At 39.6% G+C, this 17,964-nt stretch overlaps 1 protein-coding gene and 1 non-coding gene across 2 annotated transcripts; one reads left to right on the top strand and one right to left on the bottom strand.

Moving 5' to 3' along the window:
* Positions 1-270: 270 nt before the first annotated feature.
* Positions 271-378, bottom strand: LOC148570769 (small nucleolar RNA R71). Its single transcript, XR_015908123.1, has one exon. It is a non-coding gene; the product is annotated as a small nucleolar RNA R71 (small nucleolar RNA).
* A 16,366-nt stretch (positions 379-16,744) lies between these two features.
* LOC107633244 (uncharacterized) lies at positions 16,745-17,233 on the top strand. The gene has a single exon (XM_016336884.1). It carries the CDS (start codon positions 16,745-16,747, stop codon positions 17,231-17,233), a length of 489 nt encoding a protein of 162 aa, XP_016192370.1.
* Positions 17,234-17,964: the final 731 nt, after the last annotated feature.

Below are 17,964 nucleotides of genomic sequence, written 5' to 3'. Positions count from 1 at the left end.
AATTAGTTTCTCTGATGCAGCAGAACTGCAAGTTTCATGGACTTCCATCTGAAGATCCTTTTCAGTTCTTAACTGAATTCTTGCAGATATGTGATACTGTTAAGACTAATGGAGTAGATCCTGAAGTCTACAGGCTCATGCTTTTCCCTCTTGTTGTAAGAGACAGAGCTAGATTATGGTTGGATTCTCAAACCCAAAGACAGCCTGAACTCTTGGGATAAGCTGGTCACGGCTTTCTTAGCCAAGTACTTTCCTCCTCAAAAGCTGAGCAAGCTTAGAGCTGATGTTCAAACCTTCAGACAGAAAGAAGGTGAATCCCTCTATGAAGCTTGGGAAAGATACAAACAGTTGACCAAAAAGTGTCCTTCTGACATGCTTTCAGAATGGACCATCCTGGATATATTCTATGATGGTTTATCTGAGCTATCAAAGATGTCACTGGACACTTCTGCAGGTGGATCCATTCACCTAAAGAAAACGCCTGCAGAAGCTCAAGAACTCATTGACATGGTTGCTAATAACCAGTTCATGTACACTTCTGAAAGGAATCCTGTGAATAATGGGACGCCTATGAAGAAGGGAGTTCTTGAAGTTGATACTCTGAATGCCATATTGGCTCAGAATAAAATATTGACTCATCAAGTCAATATGATCTCTCAGAGTCTGCATGGAATGCAAGCTGCATCCAACAGTACTCAAGAAGCTTCTTATGCAGAAGAAGCTTATGATCCTGAGAACCCTGCAATAGCAGAGGTAAATTACTTAGGTGAACCTTATGGAAACACCTATAACTCATCATGGAGAAATTACCCCAATTTCTCATGGAAGGATCAAAAGCCTCAACAAGGCTTTAATAATGGTGGAAGAAACAGGTTTAACAATAATAAACCTTTTTCATCATCCACTCAGCAACAGACAGAGAACTCTAAACAAAATGTTTCTAATTTAGCAAATCTAGTCTCTGATCTATCTAAGGCCACTGTGAGTTTCATGAATGAAACCAGGTCTTCCATTAGAAATTTGGAAGCACAAGTGGGCCAGCTGAGTAAAAGGATCACTGAAATCCCTCCAAGTACTCTCCCAAGCAATACAGAAGAGAATCCAAAAGGAGAGTGCAAGGCCATTGACATAAGAACCATGGCCGAACCTGTGAGGAGAGGAGAGGACGTGAATCCCAAGGAGGAAGACCTCCTGGGACGTCCAATGGTCAATAAGGAGCTTCCCTCTGAGGAACCAAAGGACTCTGAGGCTCATCTAGAGACCATAGAGATTCCATTGAACCTCCTTATACCCTTCATAAGCTCTGATGAGTATTCCTCTTCTGAAGAGAATGAGGATGTTACTGAAGAGCAAACTGCCAAGTTTCTTGGTGCAATCATGAAGCTGAATGCCAAATTATTTGGCATTGATACTTGGGAAGTTGATCCTCCCTTGTTCATCAATGAACTAAGTGATCTGGATCAACTGACATTGCATCAGAAGAGACAGGATCCTGGAAAGTTCATAATACCTTGTACTATAGGCACCATGATCTTTAAGGCTCTATGTGACCTTGGTTCAGGAATAAACCTCATGCCCCTCTCTGTAATAGAGAAACTGGGAATCTATGGGGTGCAAGCTGCTAAAATCTCATTAGAGATGGCAGACAATTCAAGAAAACAGGCTTATGGACAAGTAGAGGACGTGTTAGTAAAGGTTGAAGGCCTTTACATCCCTGCTGATTTCATAGTCCTGGATACTGGAAAGGAAGAGGATGAATCCATCATCCTAGGAAGACCTTTCCTAGCCACAGCAAGAGTTGTGATTGATGTTGACAGAGGTGAAATAGTCCTTCAATTGAATGAGAACCCCCTTGTGTTTAAAACTCAAGGATCTCCCTCTGCAACCATGGAGAGGAAGCATGAAAAGCTTCTCTCAAAGCAGAGTCAACCAGAGCCCCCACAATCAAACTCTAAGTTTGGTGTTGGGAGGCCACAACCAAACTCTAAGTTTGGTGTTGAACTCCCATATCCAAACTCTAAGTTTGGTGTTGGAGAGTCTCAACAAAGCTCTGCACATCTGTGAGGCTCCATGAGAGCCCACTGTCAAGCTATTGACATTAAAGAAGCGCTTGTTGGGAGGCAACCCAATTTTTATTTATCTAACTATATTTTTCTTAGTTATATGTCTTTGTAGGTTCATGATCATGTGGAGTCACAAAATAAATATAAAAATTGAAAACGGAATCAAAAATAGCAGAAGAAAAATCACACCCTGGAGGAGCATCTGTCTGGCATTCAGCGCCAGAACAGAGCATGGTTCTGGCGCTGAACGCCCAAAATGGGCAGCTTCTGGGCGCTGAACGCCAGAACAGGCATGGTTCTGGCGTTCAACGCCAGAAATGGCACACAAATGGGCGTTGAACGCCCTAAATGGCCACCAACCTGGCGCTGAACGCCCAGAGTTGTGTATAAAGGCATTTTTACATGCCTAATGGGTGCAGGGATGTAAATCCTTGAACACCTCAGGATCTGTGGACCCCACAGGATCCACTCAGGATCTGTGGACCCCACAGGATCCACTCAGGATCTGTAGACCCCACAGGATCCCCACCTACCTCCACTCACTTCTTCTCACCACTCTCTTTCACACAACCCCATAAACACTCCTCCCCAAAAACCCTTCACCAATCACCTCAAACTCTCTTCCCCATCACCACTTCACCACTCACATCCATCCACTCTTCCCCATAAACCTACCTCATAAACTCCACCTACCTTCAAAATTCAAAACCAATTTCCCACCCATATGGCCGAACCTTAACCCCCCCTCCCTTCCCTATATAAAGCCCTCCATTCTTCATCAAATTCACACAACACACCCCTCTACACCCTTCTTGGCCGAAACCACATCTTCCTCTTCCTCTCCATATTTCTTCTTCTTCTTCTTCTATTCTTTTGTTTATTGCTCGAGGGCGAGCAATATTCTAAGTTTGGTGTGGTAAAAGCATAGCTTTTTTGTTTTTCCATTACCATTGATGGCATCTAAGACCGGAGAATCCTCTAGAAGAGGGAAAGGGAAGACAAAAGCTTCCACATCCGAGTCATGGGAGATGGAAAGGTTCATCTCCAAAGCCCATCAAGACCACTTCTATGATGTTGTGGCCAAGAAGAAGGTGATCCCTGAGGTCCCTTTCAAACTCAAAAGAAATGAGTATCCGGAGATCCGACATGAAATTCAAAGAAGAGGTTGGGAAGTTCTAACAAATCCCATCCAACAAGTCGGCATCCTAATGGTTCAAGAGTTCTATGCTAATGCATGGATCACCAAGAACCATGATCAAAGTAAGAACCCAGATCCAAAGAACTATGTTACAATGGTTCGGGGGAGATACTTAGATTTTAGTCCGGAGAATGTGAGGTTGGCGTTCAACTTGCCAAAACATGGAAGAGAACGCACGCCCCTACACAAGAAGAGTCAACTTTGATCAAAGGTTGGACCAGGTCCTTATGGACATATGTGTAGAAGGAGCTCAATGGAAGGTTGACTCCAAAGGCAAGCCAGTTCAACTAAGAAGATTGGACCTCAAGCCTATAGCTAGAGGATGGTTGGAGTTCATTCAATGCTCAATCATTCCCACTAGCAACCGGTCTGAAGTTACTATAGACCGGGCCATCATGATCCATAGCATCATGATTGGAGAAGAGGTGGAAGTTCATGAGATTATATCTCAAGAACTCTACAAGGTGGCTGACAAGTCCTCCACTATGGCAAGGTTAGCCTTTCCTCACCTCATTTGCCACCTATGCAATTCGGCTGGGATTGACATAGAGGGAGATATCCTCATTAAAGAGGACAAGCCCATCATTAAGAAAAAGATGGAGCAAGCAAGAGAGCCCAATCATGGAGCTCAAGAGGCGTAAGAAGCTCATTTCCATGAGATCCCGGAGATGCCTCAAAAGGACTTTCCTCCACAAAATTATTGGGAGTAAATCAACACCTCCCTAGGAGAATTGAGTTCCACTATGGGACAACTAAGGGTGGAACATCAAGAGCACTCCATCATGCTTCATGAAAAAAGAGAAGATCAAAAAGCAATGAGGGAGGAGCAACAAAGACAAGGAAGAGACATAGAAGAGCTTAAGGACATCATTGGTTCCTCAAGAAGGAAATGCCACCATCACTAAGGTGGATTCATTCCTTGTTCTTATTTCTTCTATTTTTCGTTTTCTATATTATGTGCTTATCTGTGTTTGTGTCTTCATTACATGATCATTAGTAGTTAGTAACTTTGTCTTAAAGTTATAAATGTCCTATGAATCCATCACCTCTCTTAAATGAAAAATGTTTTAATTCAAAAGAACAAGAAGTACATGAGTTTCGAATTTATCCTTGAACTTAGCTTAATTATATTGATGTGGTGACAATGCTTCTTGTTTTCCGAATGTATGCTTGAACAGTGCATATGTCTTTTGAAGTTGTTGTTTAAGAATGTTAAATATGTTGGCTCTTGAAAGAATGATGACAAGGAGACATGTTATTTGATAATCTGAAAAATCATAAAAATGATTCTTGAAGCAAGAAAAAGCAGCAAAGAACAAAGCTTGCAGAAAAAAAAAATAGAAAGAAAAGCAAGCAGAAAAAGCCAAAAGCTCTTAAAACCAAGAGACAAGAGCAAAATGCCAATAACCCTTAAAACCAAAAGGCAAGGGCAATAAAAAGGATCCCAAGGCTTTGAGCATCAGTGGATAGGAGGGCCTAAAGGAATAAAATCCTGGTCTAAGCGGCTAAACCAAGCTGTCCTTAACCATGTGCTTGTGGCGTGTAGGTGTCAAGTGAAAACTTGAGACTGAGCGGTTAAAGTCAAGGTCCAAAGCAAAAAAAAAAAAAAAAGAGTGTGCTTAAGAACCCTGGACACCTCTAATTGGGGACTTTAGCAAAGCTGAGTCACAATCTGAAAAGGTTCACCCAATTATGTGTCTGTGGCATTTATGTATCCGGTGGTAATACTGGAAAACAAAGTGCTTAGGGCCACGGCCAAGACTCATAAAGAAGCTGTGTTCAAGAATCATCATACTGAACTAGGAGAATCAATAACACTATTTGAACTCTGAGTTCCTATAGATGCCAATCATTCTGAACTTCAATGGATAAAGTGAGATGCCAAAACTATTCAAGAGGCAAAAAGCTATAAGTCCCGCTCATATGATTGAAGCTATGTTTCATTGATAGTTTGGAATTTATAGTATATTCTCTTCTTTTTATCCTATTTGATTTTCAGTTGCTTGGGGACAAGCAACAATTTAAGTTTGGTGTTGTGATGAGCGGATAATTTATACGCTTTTTGGCATTGTTTTTAGTATGTTTTTAGTAGGATCTAGTTACTTTTAGGGATGTTTTCATTAGTTTTTATGTTAAATTCACATTTCTGGACTTTACTATGAGTTTTTGTGTTTTTCTGTGATTTCAGGTATTTTCTGGCTGAAATTGAGGGACTTGAGCAGAAATCAGATTCAGAGGTTGAAGAATGACTGCTGATGCTGTTGGATTCTGACCTCCCTGCATTCAAAGTGGATTTTCTGGAGCTACAAAACTCGAAATGGCGCGCTTCCAATTGCGTTGGAAACTAGACATCTAGGGCTTTCTAGCAATATATAATAGTCCATACTTTGGCCAAGAATAGACGATGTAAACTGGCGTTCAACGCCAGCTTTCTACCCAAACCTGGCGTCCAGCGCCAGAAAAGGAGCCAAAACCAGAGTTGAACGCCCAAACTGGCACAAAAGCTGGCGTTCAACTCCAAGAAGGACCTCTACATGTACAACACTCAAGCTCAGTCCAAACACACACCAAGTGGGCCCAGAAAGTGGATTTATGCATCAATTACTTACTCATGTAAACCCTAGTAGCTAGTTTATTATAAATAGGACCTTTTACTATTGTATTAGGCATCTTTGATCAGTGTAAACCATCTTTGGACGTCTGGTTCTTAGATCAGAGGGCTGGCCTCTCGGCCATGCCTGGACTTTCACTTATGTATTTTTAACGGTAGAGTTTCTACACTCCATAGATTAAGGTGTGGAGCTCTGCTGTTCCTCAAAGATTAATGCAAAGTACTACTGTTTTCTATTCAATTCATCTTATTTCGCTTCTAAGATATCCATTCGCACCCAAGAACGTGATGAAGGTGATGATTATGTGTGACGCTCATCACCATTCTCCCCTATGAACACGTGCCTGACAAACACTTCCGTTCTACATGAAATAAGCTAGAATGAATATCTCTTGGATCTCCTAACCAGAATCTTCGTGGCGTAAGCTAGAATGATGGCGGCATTCAAGAGAATCCGGAAAGTCTAAACCTTGTCTGTGGTATTCCGAGTAGGATTCAATGATTGAATGACTGTGACGAGCTTCAAACTCGCGAGTGCTGGGCGTTAGTGACAGACGCAAAAGGAGGGTGAATCCTATTCCAGCATGATCGGGAACCGACAGATGAATAGCCGTGCCGTGACAGGGTGCGTGAGCATATTATTCATTGAGAGGAGGGGATGTAGCCACTGACAACGGTGATGCCCTTGCATAAAGGCAGCCATGGAAAGGAGTAAGACTGATTGGATGAAGATAGCAGGAAAGCAGAGATTCAGAGGAACAAATGCATCTCCATACGCTTATCTGAAATTCTCACCAATGATTTACATAAGTATTTCTATCCCTGTTTTATTAATTATTATTCGAAAACACCATTATCACTTTATATCTTCCTGACTGAGATTTACAAGGTGACCATAGCTTGCTTCATACCAACAATCTCCGTGGGATTCGACCCTTACTCACGTAAGGTATTACTTGGACGACCCAGTGCACTTGCTGGTCAGTTACACGGAGTTGTGAACCATGGTCTTGGCATCATGTTTTTGGTGCCATTTCCAGGGAAAGAAAGAGCAATGAATTTTACATAATTAAAGTGTAATCACAATTACACGTACCAAGTTTTTGGCGCCGTTGCCGGGGATTGTTTGAGCCTGGACATCACAATTTCGTGCACCACCAGCACTCGCGAGTTTGAAGTTCGTCACAGTCATTCAATCCCAAAGTCCTACTCGGAATACCACAGACAAGGTTTAGACTTTTCGGACTCTCATGAATGCCGCCATCAATCTAGCTTATACCACGAAGATTCTGATTAAGAGATCCAAGAGATACTCATTCAATCTAAGGTGGAACGGAAGTGGTTGTCAGGCACGCGTTCGTGGGGGAATGATGATGATTTTCACGTTCATCACATTCAGGTTGAAGTGCGAATGAATATCTTAGAAGCGGAATGAGTTGAATTGAATAGAAAAACAGTAGTACTTTGCATTAATCTTTGAGGAACAGTAGAGCTCCACACCTTAATCTATGGAGTGCAGAAACTCTACCGTATGAAAATACATAAGTGATAATGGTTCAGGCATGGCCGAATGGCCAGCCTCCATGAAAGTCTAAGATAGCATAAAATTGATCAAAGATGTTTAATACAATAGTAAAAAGTCATATTTATAATAAACTAGTTACTAGGGTTTACAGAAGTAAGTAATTGATGCATAAATGCACTTCTGGGGCCCACTTGGTGTGTGCTTGGGCTGAGCTTGAATGTTACACGTGTAGAGGTCAATCTTGGAGTTGAACGCCAGTTTGTAACGTAATTCTGGCGTTCAACTCTGGCTTGTGACGTGTTTCTGGCGTTTAACTCCAGACAGCAGCATAGAACTGGCGTTCAATACCCTTTTACGTCATCTAAACTCGGCCAAAATATGAACTATTATATATTGCTGGAAAGCCCTGGATGTATACTTTCTAACGCAATTGGAAGCGCGCCATTTTGAGTTCTGTAGCTCCAGAAAATTCACTTTGAGTGCAGGGAGGTCAGAATCCAACAGCATCAGCAGTCCTTCTTCAACCTCTGAATCTGATTTTTGCTCAAGTCCCTCAATTTCAGCCAGAAAATACCTGAAATCACAGAAAAACACACAAACTCATAGTAAACTCCAGAAATGTGAATTTAACATAAAAACTAATAAAAACATCCCTAAAAGTAACTAGATCCTACTAAAAACATACTAAAAACAATGCCAAAAAGCGTATAAATTATCCGCTCATTAGATAGTAAGTTCTCGTAGAAAGGATTGGGCAAGAAGTCTGGATGATGCTCTGTGGGTATACAGAATAGCATTCAAGACTCCTATAGGGACCTCTCCATACCAGCTTGTGTATGGAAAAGCCTGTCATCTGCCAGTGGAACTGGAACACAAGGCCTATTGGGCAACCAGGTTCCTAAACCTTGATGCTAAGGTAGCCGGAGAGAAAAGATTACTCTAGTTGAATGAGTTAGAGGAGTTCAGACTCAATGCTTTCGAAAATGCTAAAATTTACAAAGAGAAAGCAAAAAGATGGCATGACAAAAGGCTGTCATCTAGAGTCTTTGAGCCAGGACAGAAGGCCCTATTGTTTAACTCTAGGCTTAGATTGTTCCCTGGGAAATTGAAATCCCAGTGGAGGGGACCATATGTGATTACAAGTGTGTTACCATATGGTTATGTAGAGCTTCAAGACATTGATTCTGACAAAAGGTTCATTGTTAATGGACAGAGAATCAAACATTATCTTAAAGGCAATGTTGAGCAAGAATGCTCAAATCTGAGACTAAATTAAAAGCTCAGTAAAGTCCAGCTAAAGACAGTAAAGAAGCGCTTACTGGGAGGCAACCCAGCCATTATAAAAAATTAGATGTTTATAAAAATTATATAAGTCTATTTAATTTTGTTACTCATGTTAGCTAATGCATTTTAGTGAATAAGTCAGGAAAATGGAGGTTCAAGACATAAAGCAGAGGAATCACAGAGAAAAAGAGCTCACTAGCGTCAAAACGCCAGTAAAGGGGTATTTTGGGCGTTAATCGCCAGAATGGCTACCATTCTGGGCGTTAAACGCCAGAATGGACAGCATTCTGGGCGTTTAACGCCAGAAACAGCATCATACTGGGCGTTCAGAAAAAAGTCCAGTAACAAAGGATTTCTGGTGTTTAACGCCAGTCAGGGTACCTGGCTGGGCGTTAAACACCCAAAATGGCCACCAGATGGGCGTTAAACGCCAGAATGGGTATCATTCTGGGCATTTAACGCCAGAACAGCTAGGGGAGAGGTAATTTCATTTTCAATTCAATTTTTTTTCGAATTTTCATCTTTTAATTCAAAATTTTCTGCATCCAAATATTACAAACATTCATTTTTTAATTTCCTTTCCCAAAAATCAATAATCTTATAAATTCTTTTTAATTCTTTTTCAATTCTTTTCAATTATTTTTCAAAACTCATTTATCTTTCCAATTTCTTTTCAAATCTTTTTAAATCATTCATATTATCTTTTATTTCTTAGATGCATAAATGAAAATTCAGATTTAATTTTCTCATATATTTTTCATATCTTTTAAAATTTGAAAAGAATCTCACCTTTTTCATATCATGTTTATCTTTTATCAATCATATATTTCAATCATATCTTTTTCTAAAAATAAGAACCCATTCCCTCCTTCCCTTTTAAATATACATTCGGCCATCCCCTTTAACACATCATTCGAATCCTTCTCTCCATCTATTCATCTTCTTTTTATTTTTGCTTGAGGACAAGCAACCCTCTAAGTTTGGTGTGATTCCCGTGATCCCTGAGCTAAAACAAACGAATCTCATGGCTCCCAAAGGAAGACAAACCGCTTCAAGAGGCAAGAAAGAAAGTAATCCAAAACTACCTTGGATGCATGAAAATTTCTGCACCAAGGAACATGCAGACCATAACCTCAAAATTGTATGCAGAAGATCAGTGATCCCAGAAGTTAAGTTCAATCTAAAAGAAGATAAATACCCGGAGATCCAAGAGTAGATTCAAAATAGGGGCTGGGAAGTCCTGGCTAATCCTGAGATACATGTTGGGAGAAACATGGTCCAGGAATTCTATGCAAATCTATTGATGACAGAGAAGCAAAGATTAGAGGGAACTGCTTTCTACTCCTTTCGGACTATGGTCAGAGGGAAGATTATTTACTTCCACTTTGATAAAGTGAGAGAAGTTCTCAAACTTCCTTAACTACAAGATGATCCAGAGTCCTTTAACAGGAGAATGGCCAAGGATAAAAGGCTAGATCAAGTTCTAGAGGACATATGCCTCCCTGGAACCAAGTGGATTACCAATTCAAAAGGTGTCCCAAACCAGTTAAAGAGAGGAGATCTCAAACCAATTGCTAGAGGATAGCTGGATTTCATTGGGCGTTCTATACTCCCAACCAGCAACCGATCTGAAGTCACTGTTAAGAGGGCAGTGATGATCCACTGTATTATGCTAGGGAAGGAGGTAGAGATTCATCAGCTGATCCCTGTTGAAATTTGTATGTTTGCAAACAAGGAATCCACTGAGGCCGAATTGGCTTACCCAAGCTTGATTAGTCTGCTATGTAAAGATGCGGAGGTAAAGATGGGTGTGGATGAATTTATCCCAGTTGAACGACCAATTACCAAAAAAGTGATGGATGGACCTCAAATTCAAGATAACCTCATCAAGAGGGGGGCGCATGAGCTCCTCCCAGAAATTCCTCAATTTTACTATTGGGCCCATTTAGAAGCATCTGTCACCAAGTTGCAAGAAGCTGTGAATCAACTCAAAGAAGAGCAGCAGAATCAAAACAGCATGCTCTACAAACTGCTCATAGAACAAGAGAAACAAGGGTGTGAAATACAGGAGCTAAAGCTTCAGAAGCTGTCCCTTGAAGAGTTGGACGTCCCACAGATTGAAGGAGCACCTACCCCTCAAAATCAAGGTTGTTGAGTCCTAACTCTATGATAACTTTTATTATTAGAAACCTATTCTAAGAGTTACATGAGCATTAGTATTAGAGTCATTTATTTTTATGTCTTTAATTTCCTTTCTTTTATTATTATTTGTCTGCTTTTATGTTTATTTTATGTCTTATTTTTATTACATGATCATTAAAGTTTAGAGTCTATGTCTTAAAGCTATGAATGATTCCATGAATCCCTCACCTTTATTAAATGAAAAATATTTTTAATTGCAAAAGAACAAGAAGTGCATAATTTCGAAATTTATCTTGAAATTAGCTTAATTATGTTGATGTGGTGACAATACTTCTCGCTTTCTGAATGTATGCTTGAACAGTGCATATTTTTGATAGTGAAGTGTATGGATGCTAAAATTGTTGGCTCTTGAAAGAATAATGAAAAAGAAGAAATGTAATTGATAATCTGAAAAATCATAAAATTGATTCTTGAAGCAAGAAAAAGCAGTGAAAAACACAAAGCTTGCGAAAAAAATGGCAAAAAATGGCAAAAAATAAAGAAAAAGAAAAAGCAAGCAGAAAAAGCCAATAACCCTTTAAACTAAAAGGAAAAGGTAAAAAGGATCCAAGGTTTTGAGCATTAATGGATAGGAGGTCCAAAGGAATAAAATCCTGGCCTAAGCGGCTAAGTCAAGTTGTCCCTAACCATGTGCTTGTGGCATGAAGGTCCAAGTGAAAAGCTTGAGACTGAGTGGTTAAAGTCATGGTCCAAAGCAAAAAGAGTGTGTTTAGGAACTCTGGGCACCTCTAACTGGGGACTCTAGCAATGTTAAGTCACAATCTGAAAAGGTTCACCCAGTTATGTGTCTGTGGCATTTATGTATCCGGTGGTAATACTGGAAAACAAAATGCTTAGGGTCACAGCCAAGACTCATAAAGTAGATGTGTTCAAGATTCAACATACTGAACTAGGAGAATCAATAACACTATCTGAATTCTGAGTTCCTATGGATGCCAATCATTCTGAACTTCAAAGGATAAAGTGAGATACCAAAACTGTGCAGAAGCAAAAAGCTACTAGTCCCACTCATCTAATTGAAACTAATCTTCATTGATATTTTTGAAACTTATTGTATATTCTCTTCTTTTTATCCTATTTTGTTTTTGGTTGCTTGGGGACAAGCAACAATTTAAGTTTGGTGTGGTGATGAGCGGATAGTTTATATCCTTTTTGGCATTGATTTTACATAGTTTTTAGTATGATTTAGTTACTTTTCATTATATTTTTATTAGTTTTTATGCAAAAATCACATTTTTGGACTTTACTATGAGTTTTTGTGTTTTTCTATAATTTCAAGTATTTTCTGGCTGAAATTGAGGGACCTGAGCAAAAATCTGATTCAGAGGCTGAGAAAGGACTGCAGATGCTGTTGGATTCTGACCCTCCTGCACTCGAAGTTTATTTTCTGGAGCTATAGAAGCCCAATTAGTGCGCTCTCAATTTTGTTGGAAAGAAGACATCTTGGGCTTTCCAGAAATATATAATAGTCCATACTTTTCCCGATATTTGATAGCCCAAACTGGCGTTAAAAGCCAGCCAGAGACCCTTTTCTGGCGTAAAACGTCAGAACTGGCACCAAAATTGGAGTTAAACGCCCAAACTAGCACCAAGCTGGCATTTAACTCCAAGAATGGCCTAAGCATGTGAAAGCTTCAATGCTCAGCCTAAGCACACACCAAGTGGGCCCCAGAAGTGGACCTAAGCATGTGAAAGCTTCAATGCTCAGCCTAAGCACACACCAAGTGGGCCCCATAAGTGAATTTCTGCACTATCTGCACTTAGTTACTCATTTTCTGTAAACCCCATACGTGGGGTGAGGAGCTCTGCTGTGTCTCAATGGATTAATGCAATTACTATTGTTTTCTATTCAATCACTCTTGATTCTGTTCTAAGATACTCACTCATACTTCAATCTGGAGAAGATGATGATCCGTGACACTCATCATCATTCTCACATTTATGAATGCATGCCTGAGAACCACTCCCGTTCTACCTGAGCTCAATGTAGTCATTGGGCGACAGCTTGAGTATCTCTTGGGTTTCTAATCCACGGACTGAGTCCGTGAGATCAGAACCTTCGTGGTAGAGGCTAGAACCAATTGGCAGCATTCCTGGGATCCGGAAAGTCTAAATCTTGTCTGTGGTATTCCGAGTAGGATCTGGGAAGGGATGACTATGATGAGCTTCAAACTCACAAATGTTGGGCGTAGTGACAGTGTGCAAAAGGATAGAGAGATCCTATTCCGACGCTAGTGAGAACCGACAGATGATTAGCCGTGCGGTAGCTGTACCTGGTATTTTTCATCCGAGATGAGAAATCTGACAGTTGATTAGCCGTGCAGAGATCGTACCTGGTATTTTTCATCCGAGAGGATCATACAGCTTGCCATTGAAGAAAGCCATGCGTGTTTGGTGAAGAAGACAGTTGGAAAGCAAAGATTCAGACGACAGAGCATCTCCGGAACCTCAACCTGTTCCTCATCACTGAATCACAAGTATCATTTATTTCATGTTATTTACCTTTCATAAACAAAATCATTTTTATCATTAATCTCCTGACTAAGATTTACAAGATAACCATAGCTTGCTTCAAGCTGACAATCTCCGTGGGATCGACCCTTACTCACGTAAGGTACTACTTAGACGACCCAGTGCACTTGTTGGTTAGTTGTGCGGAGTTGTGAAAAGTGTGATCACAATTTCGTGCACCAAGTTTTTGGCGCCGTTGCCGGGGATTGTTCGAGTTTGGATAACTGACGGTTTATTTTGTTGCTTAAATTAGGAAAAATTTATCTTTTTGGTTTAGAGTCACTAAATTTAAGTCTTTTATTTTCTTTTCAAAAATCTTATTTTTCTTTATTAATATTTAATTTTCCTTTGAGTTTTCTGTTTGAGTTTAGTTTCATACTTTAAGTTTGGTGTCAATTGCATGTTTTTACTTTCCTCCAAATTTTTCGAATTTTATGTTCTCTTTGTTCTTCATATTTTCGAGTTTTATGTTCCTTATTCTTTCTTAGTCTTCAAGTTGTTGTTATTTCTTTTCCTTGTTTGATCTTTAGTTTTTCTTGTTTTGTGTCTTTCCTTGTTTTTCTTGTGCATTTTCTAATTATTAGTGTCCAAAGTATAAAAAATGTTTATGTTTGGTGTCCTTTGTGTTTTTATTTTCTTAAAAATTTCCAAAATTTGTTCTCGGTGTTCATCTTGATCTTCAAAGTGTTCTTGGTGTTCATCTTGACATTCAAAGTTTTCTTGTTTGTTTTCTTTGTTTTGATCTAAAAATTCTAAGTTTGGTATCATTTTATTATTTTTCTCTTTCCTCATTAAATTCAAAAAAAATATCTTTTCCTTTATTTACTCAACATTTTTGAATTCCTTAGGTTGACTTAGTCAAAATTTTTAAAATTTGGTAGTTTCTTATTAGTTAAGTTAAAATTTCAATTTTTAAATCTTTTTCAATTTTTTTTTATATTTTTCGAAAATCCTTTATAAAATTTTTCAAAATCTGTTTCTTTTCTTATTCATAATTTTCGAATTACTTGTCTTATTTTACTATTTTGAGTGAAAAATTTTAAGTTTGGTGTTGCCTTGTTAAGAAAGTTTCAATCTTTAAAATTTTAAAATCATATCTTTTTCAAATCTTTTCTTTTAATTATTTTCTTACAAGTATCTTTAATTTTAAGACATATCTTTTTCAAAACTTCTTAACCACTTTCTCTTTCTTCAATTTTCGAAAATCATATCCAAAATTTTTCAAATCTTTTTAATTAATTAGTCATTTTAGTATTCGAATTTTTTTTATTTTATTTTTTCTTTTAGTTTTCGAAACCTATATTCTATTTTCCAATTATTTTATTTTATCTTATTTCCTTTTTAATTCGGTTTATCCTTAATTAAATAAAATAAAAATAAAAATATATTTTATTTGCAATCCACATCATCTCCTTTTCTCCATCATGGACCTAAGTGGAAATGAACAGTCCGGAAGGACTCTGGGGTCATATGCTAACCCCACTACTGCTGCATATGAGAGTAGTATCTGTATACCCCCCATAAGAGCTATCAATTTTGAGCTAAACCCTCATCTCATTATCATGGTGTAGTAAAATTGCCAGTATTCCGGTCTTCCACAAGAATAGCCTACTGAGTTTCTGGCACAGTTCTTACAAATTGCTGACATAGTACGTGATAAAGAAGTAGATCAGGATGTCTATAGATTATTACTGTTTCCATTTGCTGTAAAAGATCAAGCTAAGAGGTGGTTAAATAACCAACCCACAGCAAGCATAAGAACATGAAAACAGTTATCAGACAATTTCCTGAATCAGTATTTCCCTCCAAAAAGGATGACACAGCTAAGGCTGGACATCCAAGGCTTTAAACAAGAGGATAATGAATCTCTTTATAATGCCTGTGAGAGGTACAGAGGGATGCTAAGGAAATGCCCCTCTGAAATGTTTTCAGAATGGGTGCAGTTAGACAGCTTCTACTACGGGCTTATAGAAAAGGCCCATATATCTCTAGACCACTCAGCTGGTGGATCTATACACATGAGAAAGACAATTGAAGAGGCTCAAGAGCTCATTGATACAGTTGCTAGAAATAAGCATATGTACTTAAGTAGTGAGTCCTCCATGAAAGAAGAGGCTAAAGCAGTATCCACTGAACTTAATCCTCCAGAACAAGTTATTGAACTCAATCAGCAATTGCTCTTTATAACAAAACAGTTAGCGGAAATTAAAGAGATGCTACAAGACACTAAAAAGGCTAACAAGGATATGGAAGCACAATTGAATCAGACCAGACAACAATTATCTAAACAGATAACAGAAGAGTGCCAAGCTGTTCATTTAAGGAGTGGGAAGACATTGGATGTTTCAACTCAAAGTAGCAGAAAGCTAAGAAAGGAAAAACTGACAGAGGATGACCAACCCACTGCCCAAAATTCCTCTGAGAACAGTAAGAGCCCAGAGAGGAATGATTCTAGTGTTCAAATGCCAGAAAAGGGTGAAAAAGTGGCGTTAAACGCCCAAGGGCTTGCTAACAATATCCAAGGTGATCCTTTGATATGCACCTATTGCCAATTACTTGGTTGCTCGCACCTTTCCTCCCGATTTCTCTCAACATCAAAAGGATAAATTCAAAAGCGAATCCAAATATTTTGTATGGGATGACCTATACTTATGGAGATGTGGTGCCGATCAAATAATTAGGAGGTGTATACCGCAATCCGAGCATTGGTCTATTTTGGTGGCTTGCCACTCTTCCGAGGGTGGTGGCCACTTTGGTCCTTAATGGACGGCTCAGAAGGTCTTAGATAGCGGATTTTGGTGGTCTACACTTTTCAAAGATGTATCTCTCTTTTGTAGCTCTTGTCCACAATGCCTTAGGGTTGGAAATATCTCTAAGAAGAATGAGATACCCCAACAAACAATGTTGTTTTGCAAAATTTTTGATGTTTGGGGTATTGACTTCATGGGGCCTTTTCCAAACTCTAATGGTTTCATGTATATTCTGCTAGCTGTTGACTATGTTTTCAAAGGGGTGGAGGCGATTCCCACCCGAACTGATGACGCTAGTGTGGTTCTTTCTTTTGTTCGGAATAATATCATTTGCCACTTTGGATCACCACGAGCAATCGTGAGTGATCAAGGCTTGCATTTTTGTAACAAAAGGATGGCAGGTTTAATGAAGAAGTATGGCATCATCCATAAAGTGGAACCACAGCATACCACCCCCAAACAAATGGCCGAGCTGAAGTCTCCAACAGGGAAATAAAGCGCATATTGGAAAAAATTGTGAAGCCTCATAGGAAGGATTGGAGTTCTAAGCTCGTAGATGCGCTTTGGGCTTACCGGACGGCTTATAAGACACAAATTGGTATGAGTCCGTTCTGGTTGGTCTATGCGAAGGCTTGCCATCTCCCGGTGGAGGTAGAGCATAAGGCGTATTGGGTCGTAAAAGAATGCAACCCAGGGTTTGGGGTTGGAGTCGAAAGAAAGTTAGAGTTGGTGGAGCTTAAGTGCCTTCGATTGGAAGCCTATAAGAATTCAAGGCTTTACAAAGAGAGGATGAAAGCGGTGCATGATAGAAACATCAAAAGGAGAGAGTTTAGGGCTGGGGAGCTAGTCCTCCTCTATAACTCTAGGTTGAGATTTATACCAGGCAAGTTAAGATCAAGGTGGGAAGGTCCTTATATAGTGGAGAAAGCTGAGCCATATGGGGTCTACCACCTGCGCCACCCTTCAAGCCCCAATATCTTCAAAGTTAATGGTCATCGTCTGAAGCTATACTATGGAGAGAAGATGAAAAGCAGCAAAGAGGTTGAGGTGTTCCTTCTTGAGGATGCACTCGAAGGCGAAGAGATATGAGCTCATAACCGTCCAACTTAAGGACGTTAAAGAAAAGTGCTAGTTGGGAGACACCCCACCATGGTCTGATCTTCCTTTGTTCATAGTTTCTTGCATATAGTTTGTAGAGTTTTTGTGCCTTTTGTGATTGATTGATTTGTGAGTTTGTTCATAGTATGGTTGATTTTTGCTTGATTTTTGTGTTAAATTGCCCATGAGGAGTTCATTAATAATGGTTTGATTGAATTGAGATGTTGAAGAAATGCTTAAGGTTGAGGGTTACATGAGATTTTTGATGTTTTTGACCCCTTTAGCATGCATTACTACCAATTTGTGCTATAATTGCCCCTCGTCATGTGTATAAAAAGAAAAAAAGGGCAACCACGTGCAAGCGTGCTGTACTTGTATGCATCGATGCGGTTTCACAACTCCTGGTACTAAAACCAGAGAGTTGTGCCTACTTTGTGCGAACTTTGTGCCAGCGGCACAACTGTGACCCACGCGTAAGCGTGGGTGACGCTTACGCATCCCATGTCATTTCGCACACTCACGCGCAAGCGTGGGCGACGCATACGCATCGGTTGCGAATTTTGGACTCTCTGGTACAAAAATCAGAGAGTTATGCCCACTTTATGTCCATTTTGTGCCAGCGGCACAACTGCGACCCACGCGTAAGCATGTGCGACGCTTACGCGTCGGTTGCCAAAGCCAGCATCCACACGTGTGCGTGAAGGACGCGCATGCGTCGATTG

This window comes from Arachis ipaensis, chromosome B3 (genome assembly GCF_059453495.1).
Source record: "Arachis ipaensis isolate K30076 ecotype BB chromosome B3, ASM5945349v1, whole genome shotgun sequence".
Classification (NCBI taxonomy): domain Eukaryota; kingdom Viridiplantae; phylum Streptophyta; class Magnoliopsida; order Fabales; family Fabaceae; genus Arachis; species Arachis ipaensis.
The sequence above is the reverse complement of the archived record's forward strand: the minus strand, read 5'-3'. Positions and strand labels throughout refer to the sequence as shown.